Genomic DNA, 15824 nt, shown 5'->3' with positions numbered 1-15824 from the left:
GGTCCTTCTCTTCCTGTCTTTCTCTTTTGCGGGCTTTGATTACTTTGTCTCTGAGAGCTCCCACAGGATTTATAATAGGCCTGTAATTCAAACAGCCTTTCCACTTGCAGCACTATTTATCTCTGTAGCTGGTACTTTGCTGCACTGTTGAGCCACTCATGCACTCCAGATTCAGGTTAAGTGGGAAGAGGAATTTCATAGCAAAAAGGGCAGATTGCACCTTTCATCAACATGATAGATATGAAGATAACTGCACATTCACTAAAGGCTGCATAGCAACTGATCACATTGTGTAAAGTAAGACACAGTTTAATTCGATGTCCCTCTAAATGAGCCCAGTTAATGTTCTCATTCTTAGATAAATGTCATAATAATAATGTAATAATATATCTTATATATATATATCTTACGATGCGGTAGTGACCTCGGACTGACAAATGCAGATGTCACTACCTAATTCATCAAGTCTAAATACCTTTTTATTGCATTAGAAGGACATTTTTCTTACATTATTTGAAAGATATTACATGTTCAGTTGCTTCTAGCTTTTACAACATGAGCCCTCCTGTTAGTGCTGTATGATATGGTTGGTTATCCTGATACTAATAAGAATAGTTTCCAAAATTAATATACTGTATATCATAATATGACTAATTTATTCTAAATCACATGTTAAATAATCAAACTGATACTCAAAGCAAAGACGATAAGGTCACGTGATTGTGATATGATGCCAGTGAATGTCAGTAAACCATAATATTGAATTATCACTGCCCAGCTCTCCTGTTTAGCTTGTGATGACAATATCAACAGTATTTCTGTTATCTACAAGCAAGTAAAGAGTGGCTCTTACTAAGAGTGCTTGATATAATGATGGTGCTCTTCACAAAAGCCATTTTGGGTGATAAATGAGCTTCAACAAGCCTTGGTGGGTGTGTAAAGGAGGTTTAATTGAATGTGTTGAGCCTTGAATTGAGAGATTGAATGTGTAAAACGCATTTCCCAGGATTCTTGTCTGTTTGCTGGACCATGTCTGACGCGGTCGATCGTCTGACATTGTCTGATCTGCCCACCTGCAAGTGTGCCCCCCCCCCCCCTTCTCTCATTCTGACTAAAGTTAAATGTCACTAACATTATTTATTTCGGTAAGATGCTATGTTAAATTCAGCGACTCTGTTGTCTCAGTTTTTCACCTGATATGGTTTGGCTTTCAAAGAGCCACGCTAAGAAGTGGATGGAGAATGACAACCTGCAGATTCTTTGACATGTTGAAATGTAAAATTTAAAGACAAAAGTGTTTGGTTACGTTGCTTACTGTAATAAATTGTAACATATTCTTTTAAATAAACCAATTTATTGATGCAAAGTTAGTTTTTTTGTTTATTTGCGTGTGTGTGTGGGCGGGAGTTGAGAGTCAAGGACTGTCAAAATCATGAAGTTACACACAAGCCTCAGTGAGCAGATTTATCCTATAAAGAAGATTTTACACTCGTTCTCCCACTCTCCCTTTTGTATACCCACATCTGTTTTCTATCTTCTTCTCTGCTGCTCCTTCCTCCTCCCAACTCCGTCTTTTAATGAGATCTGGGAGACAATTACCCTGCAGGCAGTGAAATATCTGTACCATATCGACCTGCATCGAGTGTCTGCACCCAGTGAGTAATAGCTATTGACTGTTGGTGGTGTGGGATATTATCTGGGAACATCTGAATTTTGAAAAGCTGACCGTCCTGTCCTGAGAGACTTCTTGCACATGATCAGACTTCAGTGTCGATCACTTTCATACCAAACCTTGATCAAAGCTTTGATCACATGAAGAGAGGGAAGAAGCTGTTGTGTAGCTTGAAGGATAATTTAATTAACGAATAATATCCCTAAAACAAATTTTGTTGCTGAATTGTAGCTAAAAAAAGAGGTTTCAATATTTCAAAACTTCAGCCTGTATTCATATGTGGTATTTACATGTTCTCCCTGTACTGGTGTGTTTCCTTCTACTTTGCAAAAACATGCAGGTCAACAGGACTGTGATTGTGGAACTGGAAACCAGGGATGTTTGCATTCTTCCCCGTTACTATTAAAGTGGGACATTTGACTGATTAAGAAACTATTGTGTAGTGATAGCTTTCTTTCATTTCAGTAGTACTTTGAAATGTTTTTTTAATTGATTAACCTCTGTTGAAATACAGCACATTACATCAGTTATTCCTCCCTTCTTTTATATTCTCTCCCTCTCTTATTTTCTCCACATGAGCAAACAATATAGAACTGACAGCACTGCACAAGCAGCAGTTTTGTGTGTGTGTGAGAGAGAGAGAGAGAGAGAGAGAACTGCAGAGACATAAAGCGACAGTGAGCTTTAGGAGTATGCGTGGTTGCTGCATTAGATCTGCAGCAGGGTCCTCACTTCGCCACTTGATGTGTGAGTGGGTTTGTGGTTGCGCTGCTTCATGTGTCCGTGGATGTGGGTGCAAATCTGTGCGACAACTGCAGCAACACATTGCAGCGGGCCCCTCTATACCAAACACACACTTTCTGCATCCCACTCTCCTGCTCCTCTGTTTTGTGTGACTCGGTTTTTGCTTCTCCTCTGAACAAACAGCTCTGCATGAGCTGTCGACACAGAGCAGGTGGATGACTGAGTCACCAGAGGAGGGGAGTAACTCAGATTTATTACCTGTGCTGAATTGCATCTCTCGGCTGAGTTAGGCGGCAACCCCGGCAGTCACACAGACAAAAGGAGTTCAGTAGGCCCTTGAAGTGCACGGTGAATTGCTCGAACAGTGGACTGCCCTGCCTGCACAAACTGTACTTATAATGAAAAAGTTTAAAGCCAAGTTTATAGCCTCAGGGTTGAAGGTTTGAGTTCAGTCGTGCCAAGACACCAGTTAGCCAAAATTCAATCATCATAAAGTGTTTGCATTATTTCATAGTCAATCATTTTACATGGGAATGTTTGCCAAGATCCTTCACATAAATTCTGGTGAAGACACCCTTTGCCAATTCAAAATATATGTCCAGTCACCCCTAAATGCTGGTCTAAGTACAGTTTAGCAGCAGCAGCATCCCTGAGAGGGGGGGGGGGGGGCACTCCTCTCTTCCTCCTCCTCTCCTCCTCTTCCTCTCTCATTAATGAGCAATCAGTTAAAAACTTTATCGGCTCCTATTTGCTTTCTCAGCACATTTTTCCTCCCTCCTCTGTTTCTCTCAACCATGAAACCTCCTTGTTCTTCCTGTGCTCCCTTTCATTCTGCATCCAATCCGTCTCTGTGCCTCTGCATAGCCCCCCCTTTTATCTCTCTGTCTGTCTCTTTCTTCCTTTTGCCCTCTTTATCGCTGTGCTTCATTACCTCCATCTTCCCTTTCCTCTCTCTCTGGCTCTTTTTCCTCTCATACCCGTCCCTTCCATCACTCCTCCTGTCCTCTGTTTCTGCGTCCTTTTTAAACTTCGATCGAAGGGAGGCAAGCCAGAGAATAGAACATTTGATGAATGTCTAGAGAGTACAAAAGACGAGACAGTTTATTTCACAATGTTCACAGCTCGGCCTGTCACAACCTATTGGCATTCGAGTGTCCAACACTTCAGCGAAATAAATGGCATGATTTACATTCAAAGCTGGGTCGTGGATATTGCAATTTTCTGCATACACAAGAGTGTGAGGGGACGAGTGAAGGTATGCTGTGGTGTGTGTGGCTATGAGATAAAAAGCCTTGTGAGAAGCTGACATGACCTATGATTTCCCTCTTTCACACATTGCAATCTGAACCTTATCTATGGCTGCACAGAAAGACAATAATGTTCCACATCAATAATAAAGAGCTTTGAAATCTTAATTCTAGCTGTGGCTGTGAAAGTGTATTCTATACCCCATAACAAGAGAGTATTTCTCCAACCTCCTCAGTTGAGATATCATGTCATTGCACAGTTTAGTTTTGTAGAAAGTGAATGACAAAGGCAAAAAAGGTAATCTCTATGGCAGTATGCCACATTTTTATCTCAGGATATTAGTACGTTTTCTGCTTCGTAGTAAGCACTACAATGTAACATGAAGCTAACGTGATTGTTAAAGGTGCTGCAAAAATGAATCACCAATCACTAATGAACATCATGCATGGATGATGTTCAGGCTGTAGACAAAGATTCTTCTTTTTCTGGTTTTAATCTCAGGAACGGAGCATTCATTTGGAAAAATACCGATGAAAATGACTTTGGACATCCTATTAAAAGAAAAAGACACTTGTGGAAACCTTGAATGAAATTGAAAGTTAAATTGAAATTCAACAAAGAAAAAAAATATGAAATCCTGCTGAGAAACCCCTCTGTGGTGACAAAATGTGTGCTCCGCAGTATTCATTATACTTGGGGAAGCGTGTAACAAACAAGTTTCCACTGATAATCAATGGAAGACATTCAGTAAACAGCAAACAGTTTTAATGTAACGCTGAAAGTGTAAACTGTGAAATGAATCCTCCATGAGTGTAAAAGCTCATCTATCATTTTACATGCAGCACATCAGTTTCCAGTTTTTCCACTGTAGCATCCCAAGACGGCAGTACAAATACTTTATAAGAAATTTAATAAAGTCATGCTTCCCAGTTTCCATAAATTCTGGGATGATTTTCCTTATTCACAAAACTATTCCAAAGAAACTCTTAATTTCTTTTTTAACTGTTAAAAAAAATGATTTTGTTGATTAGTCCACAAACTGTCATTCATATTCCAATGAGACATTTGAGTGCGGCCTTTTGGGAGAAACTAACACAATCAAACTACAGTGGAAACCATTGCAAAAAGAATGTGTGAACAGTAAATGTGAGCGTGATCAAGTGTACTCTATCATGAAAAATGACTCGCACTCGAGAAAAAATCGCACCGTGATGTTTCTAAATCACAGTCCACTCCAGCTTACTGAATAGGAAATATTTGCTGTTGTATGTCCCAGTGTCATTAACAGCAATTGTGCTTCCAAAGAAATCCTTCTCTGTGTTATACCTTAACATCTCCCTCTCTCTCAAATCTCTCTGTTTTTGGTCTGTCAGAGGAAGTCTTTTGACAGTGCTTCTCCAAAGTTGGGTGCAGCCATGAGAATAGCGATGGTACAGATGATGTTGAAAACACTGAATCCCACCAGGAACAGGCGGTCGATGACAGCTGCAGCAAACTGCCACTGCTCCGCCAAACTGAGCTGGCGGTCCTGCTCCCTGACGCGTTCGACTAAAAACTGCACCTCCCCAAGAAGAGCCTGCAGCTGGCTGTCTACTGCCACAGATCGAATCACACTGCTGTGGGTGTGTACAGCAGCTGATCTCGCTGCTCCAGCACCAGCCTCCAGGCCGCAGGCTCCAGATGATGTGGTTGATTGGTCAGGGTCTGGAGACAAAGGAGTTTCCTGTGGGGGGCTCCCAAACTTGGAAGATGGGAGGTGGTGATGGATAGGTGTATCTCCAGCTGGTCCTCCTCCTGCTGCTGCTGCTCCCTCTCCTTCTCCTCCACCTAGTCCACCGTTAACCCTCCCACTTGTGGTCCTGCTCCTCTGAACTGGCTCCAGCTCTGCAGTGGTCTGGAAGGTCTGGAAGCCCATGTAAAGCAGATGACCGTTGGGCTGTGGATGTGGATTGGGGTTGGGATTAGGGAGGATAACAGCCTGGGCGTTGGGCCGGTGGGGCAGTGAGTGTGACAGAGGGTGGTTGAGCTGAGCCAGGCTGGCCTGCAGGGAGTGGAGGCTCTGGGGGAGGATGGAGGGCACTGGCGTGGGGACGGTGGTGGTGGTAGTGGTGGTGGTAGGAGAGGACAGGGTCTTGCTCTGAAAGTCTGCCTGGCTGTTGGAAAGAGTTGGCTCCGCTCCCTCTCCGGGACGCTTCATCCGCAGGAACCAAGGAACCCACTGCAGCAGAATCAAGTGCACCTGACACACAAGGACACAAATGCTGATGAGAAAATTAAAGAACACAGATGCATTTTCACACATAAACACACATCAAATGAGGATAACGGATTCTTTATTGGGGTTAATTTTTCAGGCTGCTTTATTATTATATGATCATTAAAACTCACCCAACGTGGCATGTGTCCACTGTTGGGGTTGTGGTGATGGAACTGAAGGACAATGACTGTGGCTACAACTGACATCCCAACAATCACCATGGTGCTGGCAAAGTACTGACCTGAGAACAACATGAGGGGAGCACAGTTGCTGACAATCTGTATGCTATGAACAATGCCAGTTCCCCCCAAAAACCACCAAAACACATGAACAGATACACACATGTGCATAGACAGAAAGAAACTGACCAATCAGGGGTACAGAATCTGAAGTTGCGGGCATAATCTCTGCAACCATCAGCATGAAGACAGTCAGAGAAAGCAGAACCGTGATGCCTGGAGGCAGACATAAGACACCAGGGAGAAGGCAGTGGGGAGTGGGTTGCAAAGAAAAAGAAGAGAGAATCCTTAAGAGAAGAAAGTACATGAGTACACTCAGTGGAAAAGTATATTTTGTATGTTGCACATGACTTCTCGTCACATCTTTCTGAGACTTCAAGGAAAACTCATTCGACTTAAGTCTTTGTCATCTTCCCTCCTGCCATTTCTGTCTTTCTCTGTCTCTCCTTCCCTCCATCTCATCTCCTGACACCGCACAAAAGCTCTGCATAGCTGATTGAAGGTTTTCCAGTAACGTTGACAGAGAGATTGTAAGCAGAAGAGTGAAATAATCCCATTCTTTCACAAGGAAGGAGTAAAGAATATGCAGCAAGAAATACATTTTATCTCACAGCAGATGCGCCTCTTGTTTTCCATTTTTCAACTCATATTTTCCTCACCCAGGCTGATCTTCTCCCCTGAGTTGGCAGGGAGCAGGAAGACCAGCAGGGTCATGGAGGAGAGGAGCACACAGGGGATGAGGAGGTTGAGAGCATAAAACAAGGTCCTCCTTCGTAAGGTCACCACAAAGGTAACATCAGGGTAGGGCTCTGCACAGCAGTCATAGAAAACTTCATGACGACCTCCAGGGACCTCTGAGGGTTGAGAAAGCAAGAAAACAACACATAAAGAATCTCAGGAACCCAATATAATCAATGAACTGTATTTTGTTGTGAGATGAGAAGCATATCAAGAAATGTGTGACATAGGACCTGCATCATAAAAAGATGTTATTATATATTACAAATCTTATTCCCAATTACATTGTGGTGGCAATATGTACTGTAAGTGCATAAAAACAGAAACATCTAAAAGCTAAAGCTAAAAGTGTGGTGCCACTCAGTTTATAAGGCATACTCCAACTACTTGTCTTACTAAAATCTTATTGAACATCTCTATATAAAACTAATTAATCTTTAGGTCTTCAAAGGTCAGGTACAGCACTGAATGGCAGAAATGTAAGCACTGTTACTAAGCAACACTGTTTGTCATCCAGGGCCTCAACAACCTGCCTTACCCACTAGGTCCCACTCTCCATTGGGCATGTATCCTGACACATCTGCTTCCTTCATCTGGATGTCCAGCAGCCAGCCATCAAATGTCCAGGAACCAAATTTCAGTTCACAGCGTTGGATGTCAAATGGAAACCATCGCACATCCACGTTACATGTGCTGATAAATATTCCTTGAAAAGCAGATATAAAACCCCAAAGAAAATAGTTTCCAGTGAAAGAGAAGTAAAGATCAAAGTCAAGTAAAATCATCCCAAGATGTAATGAAAGGAAAAAACGTACCTGGAGGCAGATACTCACAGAAGCCACTGGAGTTAACCAGCACATTAGTCTTAAAGGTGGCATCAAACTTATCATGAGCACTGGAGGATAGAGACACAGTGATGAGAGAGTTCAGAGTTCAGCAGCAGCAGCAGAACTGGGTATGTGTGTGTATGTTTGTATGCCACATACCTGTTGTAAAGCAATATGTCAGGTGTCCAGACCTGCTCAGGAGTGAAACGGAGGTTCTTAACTCCAGGATACTCTGATTGGTTCCACTGGAGGTAGTGGTCGTACCACTGCTGGGAGACACAAGCACAACACAAGTTTTACATAACAAAAACATGAAGACATACACAAATATACACACAACTCTGTACTCATAACATCTTTTGTATGTCTGTCCCCCCTGGAAGAGGGCCCCCTCCTCTGTTGCTCTTCCTGGGGTTTCTTCCTTTTTTTCCCTGTTAAATCTTAAAGGAATTTTTTGGAGAGTTTTTCTTATTCAAACCCAGGGTTCAAGGAGAGGGTGATATAAGGATAAGGGTAGGGATAGGGTGTGTATACTGTACAGATTGGAAAGCCCTTTGAGGCACAATTGTGATTTGTGATTTTTGGACTATATGAATAAGATTGACTTGACTTGACAGAGATAAATAGCTTGTTAGACTTTTACGATATTCATAATAAGGCCATGTTTTGGGCAGAAGTATAAAGGAATCTGGACTGAACTCCAAAAGTCTTCAGATATCACCCATTATCATAACACTGAAACCCAACCAGCAATCTAGGATAGTACTGTGTAGGTGATCCCGCAAGGATCCAAAAGGATTTTCACTATGCAGATCAATACCACATTATTAATATTATTCATTTTACTCACCATCTGCAGCCAGGCATTTGTGGTGATGATCTGGTTCTTCTCATCCTTACATAACACAAAGCATATAAGAGAATGGATGACTTAATGATTTAAAGGACAGGTTCATACTTTTGCACGTCTGTCTTCACTCACACAATACTCACATTTACAGTAATGTAAATACTTGCATGCCCAGTGTACATACAGGCATTTCTTGTTTGAATGTGTTGTGTGGGTGAATAATTGTGTTTATGATGCATTTCTGTCATGCGTACCACATCCATGACCTGCATTAGAGTAAAAGAGAACTGAACAGTGAGAGCCTGGGAGTCGTTGGCCACCGGCCTCTCCATGGGGTTGTAGTCCCTCAGCAGCTCCCTGAGCAGGAACCGCTGGTGAGGACCCTGCACTGATACTGAAAGGGGGGGTTATGGAAGGGAGAGGACGGTATAGGGGAAAAAGGGGGGGTCAAGTCACCAAAGGAAGAGCAAGAGAAAAAGTGACAGTTACAAAGAGAAAGCTGCGTCAAGGACGACAAGGAGAAGGCACTGAAGAGAGAGCAATAGCAGAAAAACGGTGTGATTACAATGATAGAGGGATAGTCTGAGAAAAAGAAAGTGGTGTAGAAATTGTAGGCCAGGTAAGAAAGAAACTAACAGAGGGAGAGTAGACAGGTAGGTAAAACAGGGGGGGGGAGGGCTTTTAGGGGTATAGGAAAAGGTAATGTCTTAAAGATGGAGCTGCTCTTAAAGTGAATGGCACAGGACAAGAGAAAGGAACAGAGAATGAAAATGTGTGAGAGAAGGAGTGGAAAGGAGGGAGGGAGAAGAGAGGGGCGAGCAGAGAGAAAGAACCCCGCTGCTCCTAATCAATTACATGTCTGATTGATCACCAGCAGACAGTCAGAGTCTTTCCACCGCTGTAAAAATGTCAGTTTCATTCCAATGCAGGAAACAGTGAGGCCATTAAACACTGAAACATCCCAGACAGACACACACAGCACTCACGACAATGAGAGCAGGGAACTGCCTCTCTTCACCCAATAACTCCACCAAGGGCTTCGATTCACTCTTGATTCATTCTCCACAAGGCAATCACTTTGATGTGGACGGAGCTATCATTGATGGACATAGGAGGCACACTGAATAAGTTTAAAAACTACCGTACACTTTAAATAGCTGCCTGTTCTGCAGCCAAACAGTACATACCACTTTAATAAAATGTATACAGAAGGATAGCTAAATGGTCTTAGATTAATGTCCTTACTGTATGGTGTCAAATCTATATCCATTCACAATCATTAACATCAATATGACTCCACAGATAGTAAGCCAATAATTCAGATTGATAGCACCTAGTGTCCATCATGTCCAGCCATAATTAACCTCTAGCATAATCCCCCTTCTCTTTCATTCAGCACATCTATCTGTCTATCTATCTGTCTGTCTGTCTGTCTATCTATCTATCAGTATTATCTTATCTATAACAAAAAATGCACAGAACAGCTATGTAATCTGCAGTAAAGATATTTACATTTCATACTGTTGCTTGCTCATTTTAAAAATAAATCCATTTTTTTCTGTCTGGCTGCACACCAACAAACACTCTCCCAGTGTCCAAGTGGGCTGCACAGTTATTAGGAACAGAGTGCTCGGTGGCACTGACATGCAAGAGCACATACAGTATATAAAGCGCATGCAGAAAACACACACTTGTTCGAGCACAGTCTCACTCAAAGCGCCAATGAAAGTCACTCACCCTGGAGCAGAGTCGCAAGTATCAACAGCCAGAGAGCCACAGTCTGCCTCATACTGCATTCCTCTGTATCAACAGAGAAAGAGTGGAAGAGGGAGAAATAAGGAGAGAGGATAAGGGAGGGTGGAAATAGGAGAGTGAGGTAGAGAGCAGGGTCTAAAGAGAGAGAGAGAGAGAGAGAGAGAGAGAGAGAGGTTGTAGAAAACAAATGGAGAGAGTGTGATAGCGGCAGTGGCAGAGGAGGGAAAGGAGGAGGAAGGGAGAGGGAGGGAGAGCAGGAGACACAGAGCAGAGTGGGTGAGAAATGCAGTGAAATGAATGCATGTGTCGGAGTCAGTTAGTTGCTGAGAGCTGGGCATACCCTGACCTACAGTTCAAACTCACCCTTCATGCTTCTCTGCTCATCAATACCTGCAGACTTTCTGATACGCACTTATCTGTCGTCACATCAGTCATCCTCTGTCATTTTACTGTGGATCTACTCACTGTTTCCCCCTCAGGTTGGTAATCTTGATCTCTTTCAGGAGAGTTTATGGATCCAATTTATGGTATTTATGGTAGTCCAGGTGTCTTTAACTCAAAGCTTGGGAAGGATATAAAGAGAGCAAAATAAAAATGTTCAAGGAAACATAAGCACATCTTAAATCAGTTGAAAACATCAACAGTTTTAAATTATTAGTGTTTCTAATTTACACCAGCCAGCAATATTTGAAAGCTGCTTTGCTTTTTAACTAGTCGAAGCTGACATTAGTACAATCACAGAGCAATGCTGACACCCACTGGACATGTTAGTAAAGTGCAAAACCTCTCTGATATAATTTACTGTAAGTACATTTCTCTTCCGATACAATAAATGTGTGATGCCCATTTAAGGACAGTGACACTGTTTCACAGCAGACAGCTTTTTCAAATATATTTATTTTAGAATAACACATAGAGTAGATATATTTATCTTATTTTATTTGTTGTTTCCAATATTGTCAATAATACCATTGGAGGAGAGAACCATTAAGTGTGTATATGTAATCACAACTTACTTACTAGAACAGTACTATATTCTGAAGATGTAGGCAGATCTCTACCTCAATATAACAGCAATTTACAAGTGTCACTCACATCCATAAATGAGGGTGACAAATTATGACTGTGAAAAATGGCTTTAAAGACAGGAATTCCTTCAAATTTACATGCTAGGGAGCTAAATGCTAATCATAAGATAACAAACAAACTGAGAGCAAATTAACTAAATGCAGACTGAATGAATGACCACCACCTGGCCACTGAGGCAGGTTGACACAGACAAACACAGTAACAACACAGTGCAACCCTCTAAATAATCTCAAATCTAAAAGAGATTTTGCAAGTGTCCCTGAACTCAGGAAGAGTTTACCATATTAGGTTAAAATGGCCGGTTCTGTTAATATTTTTAAATGTTGTTTAAATACGTATTTATATACAGGCCTTTTTGTTATAATCTGTAATTATATGTGATATAATATCTAAGTAATTATTATAATATATGTAATATAATATATGTAATTATAATCCGCCCCTATCCTGTATTTATTATATTTACTTAACTATTTTAAATGTGTTATATTCATTTTGTTACTGTTTGATTTGTTTTTTTCTTCATTATTCCTATGCACTGCTTGTTTTGCACTTTATAAACCTTTCTTGTTAAAAGTGCTATACAAATAAAAATGACTAAAACCATATGTAACATTTACTTGGGGGAGAACTATATTGCAATGGAAGCAAAGATAACATACAAACCCTGAGTGCCCTACAACCGGCTGAATTTGACTACTATTGTCAGGTCAATTAAGCAAATCAAATTAAAGAATACGGACATGAATACGGCTGCTCGAGCGACATAAACGTGTAATTGTGTTTGCAACACGTTACGGTAACGGTGTGAAAGTTGAAAACTGAGTGTATGCCCCTCTGTAAAGATATCCAAGCCAAAAGCATGTGAAGGACACGCCTGAAAAATATTCGAACCTTGCCGATGAGGCCGCGCCATCCACATGCGACGTGTAGCTGTTTGTGTCAGTCGCAAGCGATAAACGTCACTTCTTCGTGCACCAGTTATTTGATTGTTTGTATCACCGCATTAAAATATTGCACAGCAACAAGAGCCCACTGAGGCGAAACCCTGCGAGATAAGGTAACAAATTAAAGCCATTAAGCTTCTTAAAATCATTTTTTATGGCTTGGGTGAAGAGTAGTTTGTGTGTTTTGCGTTAGCAGACAAGGAATTGGCTGTGCTGCAGGCGGTAGTTGGAAATGGTGCAGTGCCAGTGCAGTGCACTGTTGCCAGTGATGAGCTAGCAGGCTAGCTAACGTTAGCTGGAGGAGGAACGATGTTCAGTTGGCTGCCGCTAGCTGCCGTCCTTTAATATGGCCTTACCGTAACACATTCAGAAAGTTGAACATCTGACAACACGTGTCTCCGTCGTTTTAATACAATTTAAGCATCACGTCCAACCTGTAGCTGTTCAAGTTACAGTTTTATGTTCCTTCAAAGAATAACAGTTGGCTTGTTGTGTTCCTTCAAAGTCTGCGTCAAACAAAACCAAAGGATAACAGCGAGGACTTTCATCTGTTTCCCTACAAGCCATCAACCCTCCTAAAATATTCTTAGCCTTTTTGAAATGGATAATAGTGTATCCACCTGTTCTGACTCTGTGTTTTCTGAATGTTTCGGCTTTTTAATTTTGTGTAGTGACTTAGCTTAGACATCCTGTCAGACTTTTATCATAGCATGAGTTTGAGTCGTCCAGATTGAGTTAACGATGATACACACGAAACCGTGTCTTGACTGTTTTATATGTCGTAACGCTGCATGGCTAATAGTACATTTTAACGGTATGTATCCATTATTTTGTAAAAGAAAAAAGACAATGGACTGGAAACAAACCTCAACGAATTTTAATTAAATGAAATGGTTTACATATTTGATTTAAGTCAGTTATCTCATAATTAAATATGGTAGTTCCACTGAAATTAGTCGTAATTACTGAAACACAAATCGCGGGAAATCACGTGCACTGATGCAATAGTTTTATTTTGATGTAGTTAGTCGTATATCTGTGGGTGCACGCCTGCTTTCTAAGTTAAACTGTGCATTTCAATGAGTGAATACAGCTATGTTGCTAAATCCACGTGTGAAAATAAGATGTTATATTGTTCTTTGAGGCGCAACATGTGTCTGAGCTGCTCGTGTGTTTAATAGTGACCTTCACCTTATAGTACTCTGACGTTGTTTTTTCCATCCTATCACAACCCTGTTACAAGATCTTGCCGTGATATTTGTATCTCCCAAAATGTATTACATTACTATCAGTCGCCATCATTTTCCCTCCGTTTTATTTTTAATGTGAGAATGTGATCTGAGCATGTGGTGTCTCCTCTGCCACAGTGTACTGTATACAGCGTGCCTTCAAGAGAGCATGTCCTTGTAACTCCACAGGCACATTGATTGTTTGAGTTGGACCGCAGAGCGAGCATGGAAATGAGCTACACTTGTATGACTTTTTTATACTTTATTAACAGTCTGCCCATCGTTATGTGTCAGTGTATCCGCCTGTCCACCCTCGGTGCGCCTCTGAGGGTCACGTGACAAAAAATAGAAACCTAACTTTTCCTCAGAAATGAAATCGAAAGTGTTTCTGTCTTTGTTGCCCACTGTGTACTTTGACTGGGTTTTCCCATGACTTTCGTGGTGCAATAGTAAAGCAACGTGTTTTTACAGCACTGCATTTATAAGCGAGCGACAGCGCTGTTATGTCTTTTATTGTCGAAGCTGTGGGAAGGACCTCGCTCATCCAAAGCGGAAGACCCTGCGCGTTGGGAAAAGTTTAGCCGTTTCTCAAATTAAACAATCAGATAGTTTAATAATTTCGAATCTACAACAGGTCTCGTGCTTACTTTACGTGGTTTCTTTATGATTTGTGTCTTGAAAGTCACTATTATTTTTAGTCTCGGTTTAAGTTATCTGATCATCGGAAAGCTGCAGGAGCAGCAACGTTAAAACCCACTTTCATTTGAGCTGCTGTAGGTGAGATCCACAATACTCCGAGTCCACAGGGCCTTGTGCTATCAGGAAATGTGATGTGTTGCAAGCGCATGGGAGGATATATGCACTGGATTTGGAGCATGTACCAGGTTTCATTTCGGCGCTGCTAAATTGACAATGAACACAAAGGTCTCAGTGATGGGGGAAGAGGTCGCTTTGAACATCAAACTGTGCATTGGTGTTATTTAGCTGTGTCCTGACATGGCAGCATAAAGTGTGCAAAAGAGTTGATTCATCTGTTGTCAAATGGGTTGAGGCATGGGTCTTGCCCAGGCTCAAAGCAGAGAGGATCATAATGACAGTGGATTCTGAAAAACACAGAGTTGTTATTTTGGCTGTCAACTGTTGCTTCGCATCAGGGTCAAGATGAGTCTGCTCCAGCCCTGTTTGGCCCCTGGGCTGCCGGCCCTGTCGGCCCTTATTACTCTGATCAACCAACACTATGATGTTCTCTGTTAATGCGGCGGCGTTCAGGCCTGCTCAGCTCTATGTGACAGACCAGATGCTGACTGGGCCAGAGGGGATGAAACCTGACTCAGTATTGGGTGTCCCCTTGTTGTCAGTCTCACTGATATAGACATTATTGAGTGTTGTCAGATATGACACTTGAGGCTGAATCAATGTTTGTCGTACCATAGAAGGATATTGAAAGTCTGAACTATGCAGTTCAGGATCTACATTTCTGCTCTATTGTTGATTTGATGTGTTTTTGTTTTTGGAGGAAGGAAAAAACCTAACTCTGCAAAACATTGTTATTCCAGACTGTCAGCTAGCAACTGCATGGTTTTCTGTGCCCAGCTTGTCACTGACAGGCAGACCTTTACATTCGTTTGTCCTTGGAACTGTCCTTTTTGTCTGCATCAGTGTCTCACTTTTCCCCTCTGCTATGGATCCAGATCCAGCAATAATTTGTAAGGCCAGAAATAAAACAGAATAGTCACAAGAAGGTCTGAATTATTAATCACCATCCTTTTACCCTGGGATTAAGTTTCAGTGTGACTGGGAGAGACAGTAAGTCACCCTGCATTATCCTTGTAGACTGGCTAGGGTACAATCTGAAGATATACACAGCAGTGTTGGTGTATGTTAGAGTGTATCCTCTGCACATAATCTAAATTTCTTTCATAATATCCAGATATTTCATTGTCCACTGTATTTTTTTTTCTGCATCTCAGGAAGGTAAGAGAGTCGGATCATGTTAGAAACTGTGTCCTCGGAGCTGGTATAGATTCACTGACTTGTCCAAGGACACTTGAGCAGGTTGGAGGCTTGCCAGCAGGGCCTGAACTTGTATTAATGGCTGGAACAACAGTTTCTCTTGCCCTTCCGGCTGCTGCTCATTTTTCCACCATTCAATTATCTTACTGTTATTTATTTCTGTTTATTAAAATTCTCCTGACATTGTCCTTTGTTTGTATTTCAGGTGCTCTCAGT

At 41.6% G+C, this 15824-nt stretch overlaps 1 protein-coding gene across 1 annotated transcript; it reads right to left on the bottom strand.

Annotated features, from left to right (window-relative positions):
• Positions 1 to 5033: 5033 nt before the first annotated feature.
• Positions 5034 to 10364, bottom strand: LOC139289967 (neuronal acetylcholine receptor subunit alpha-7-like). Its single transcript, XM_070911642.1, has 10 exons — positions 10313 to 10364; positions 8830 to 8969; positions 8576 to 8620; positions 7885 to 7994; positions 7714 to 7793; positions 7437 to 7604; positions 6820 to 7014; positions 6290 to 6376; positions 6053 to 6162; positions 5034 to 5903 (listed from the first exon to the last, which is right to left on the bottom strand). The coding sequence occupies exons 1-10, from the start codon at positions 10362 to 10364 to the stop codon at positions 5034 to 5036; spliced, it is 1857 nt and encodes a 618-aa protein (XP_070767743.1).
• Positions 10365 to 15824: the final 5460 nt, after the last annotated feature.

The sequence above is a fragment of the Enoplosus armatus genome, chromosome 9 (genome assembly GCF_043641665.1).
Source record: "Enoplosus armatus isolate fEnoArm2 chromosome 9, fEnoArm2.hap1, whole genome shotgun sequence".
NCBI classification, from domain to species: Eukaryota; Metazoa; Chordata; class Actinopteri; order Centrarchiformes; family Enoplosidae; genus Enoplosus; species Enoplosus armatus.
The sequence above is the reverse complement of the archived record's forward strand: the minus strand, read 5'-3'. Positions and strand labels throughout refer to the sequence as shown.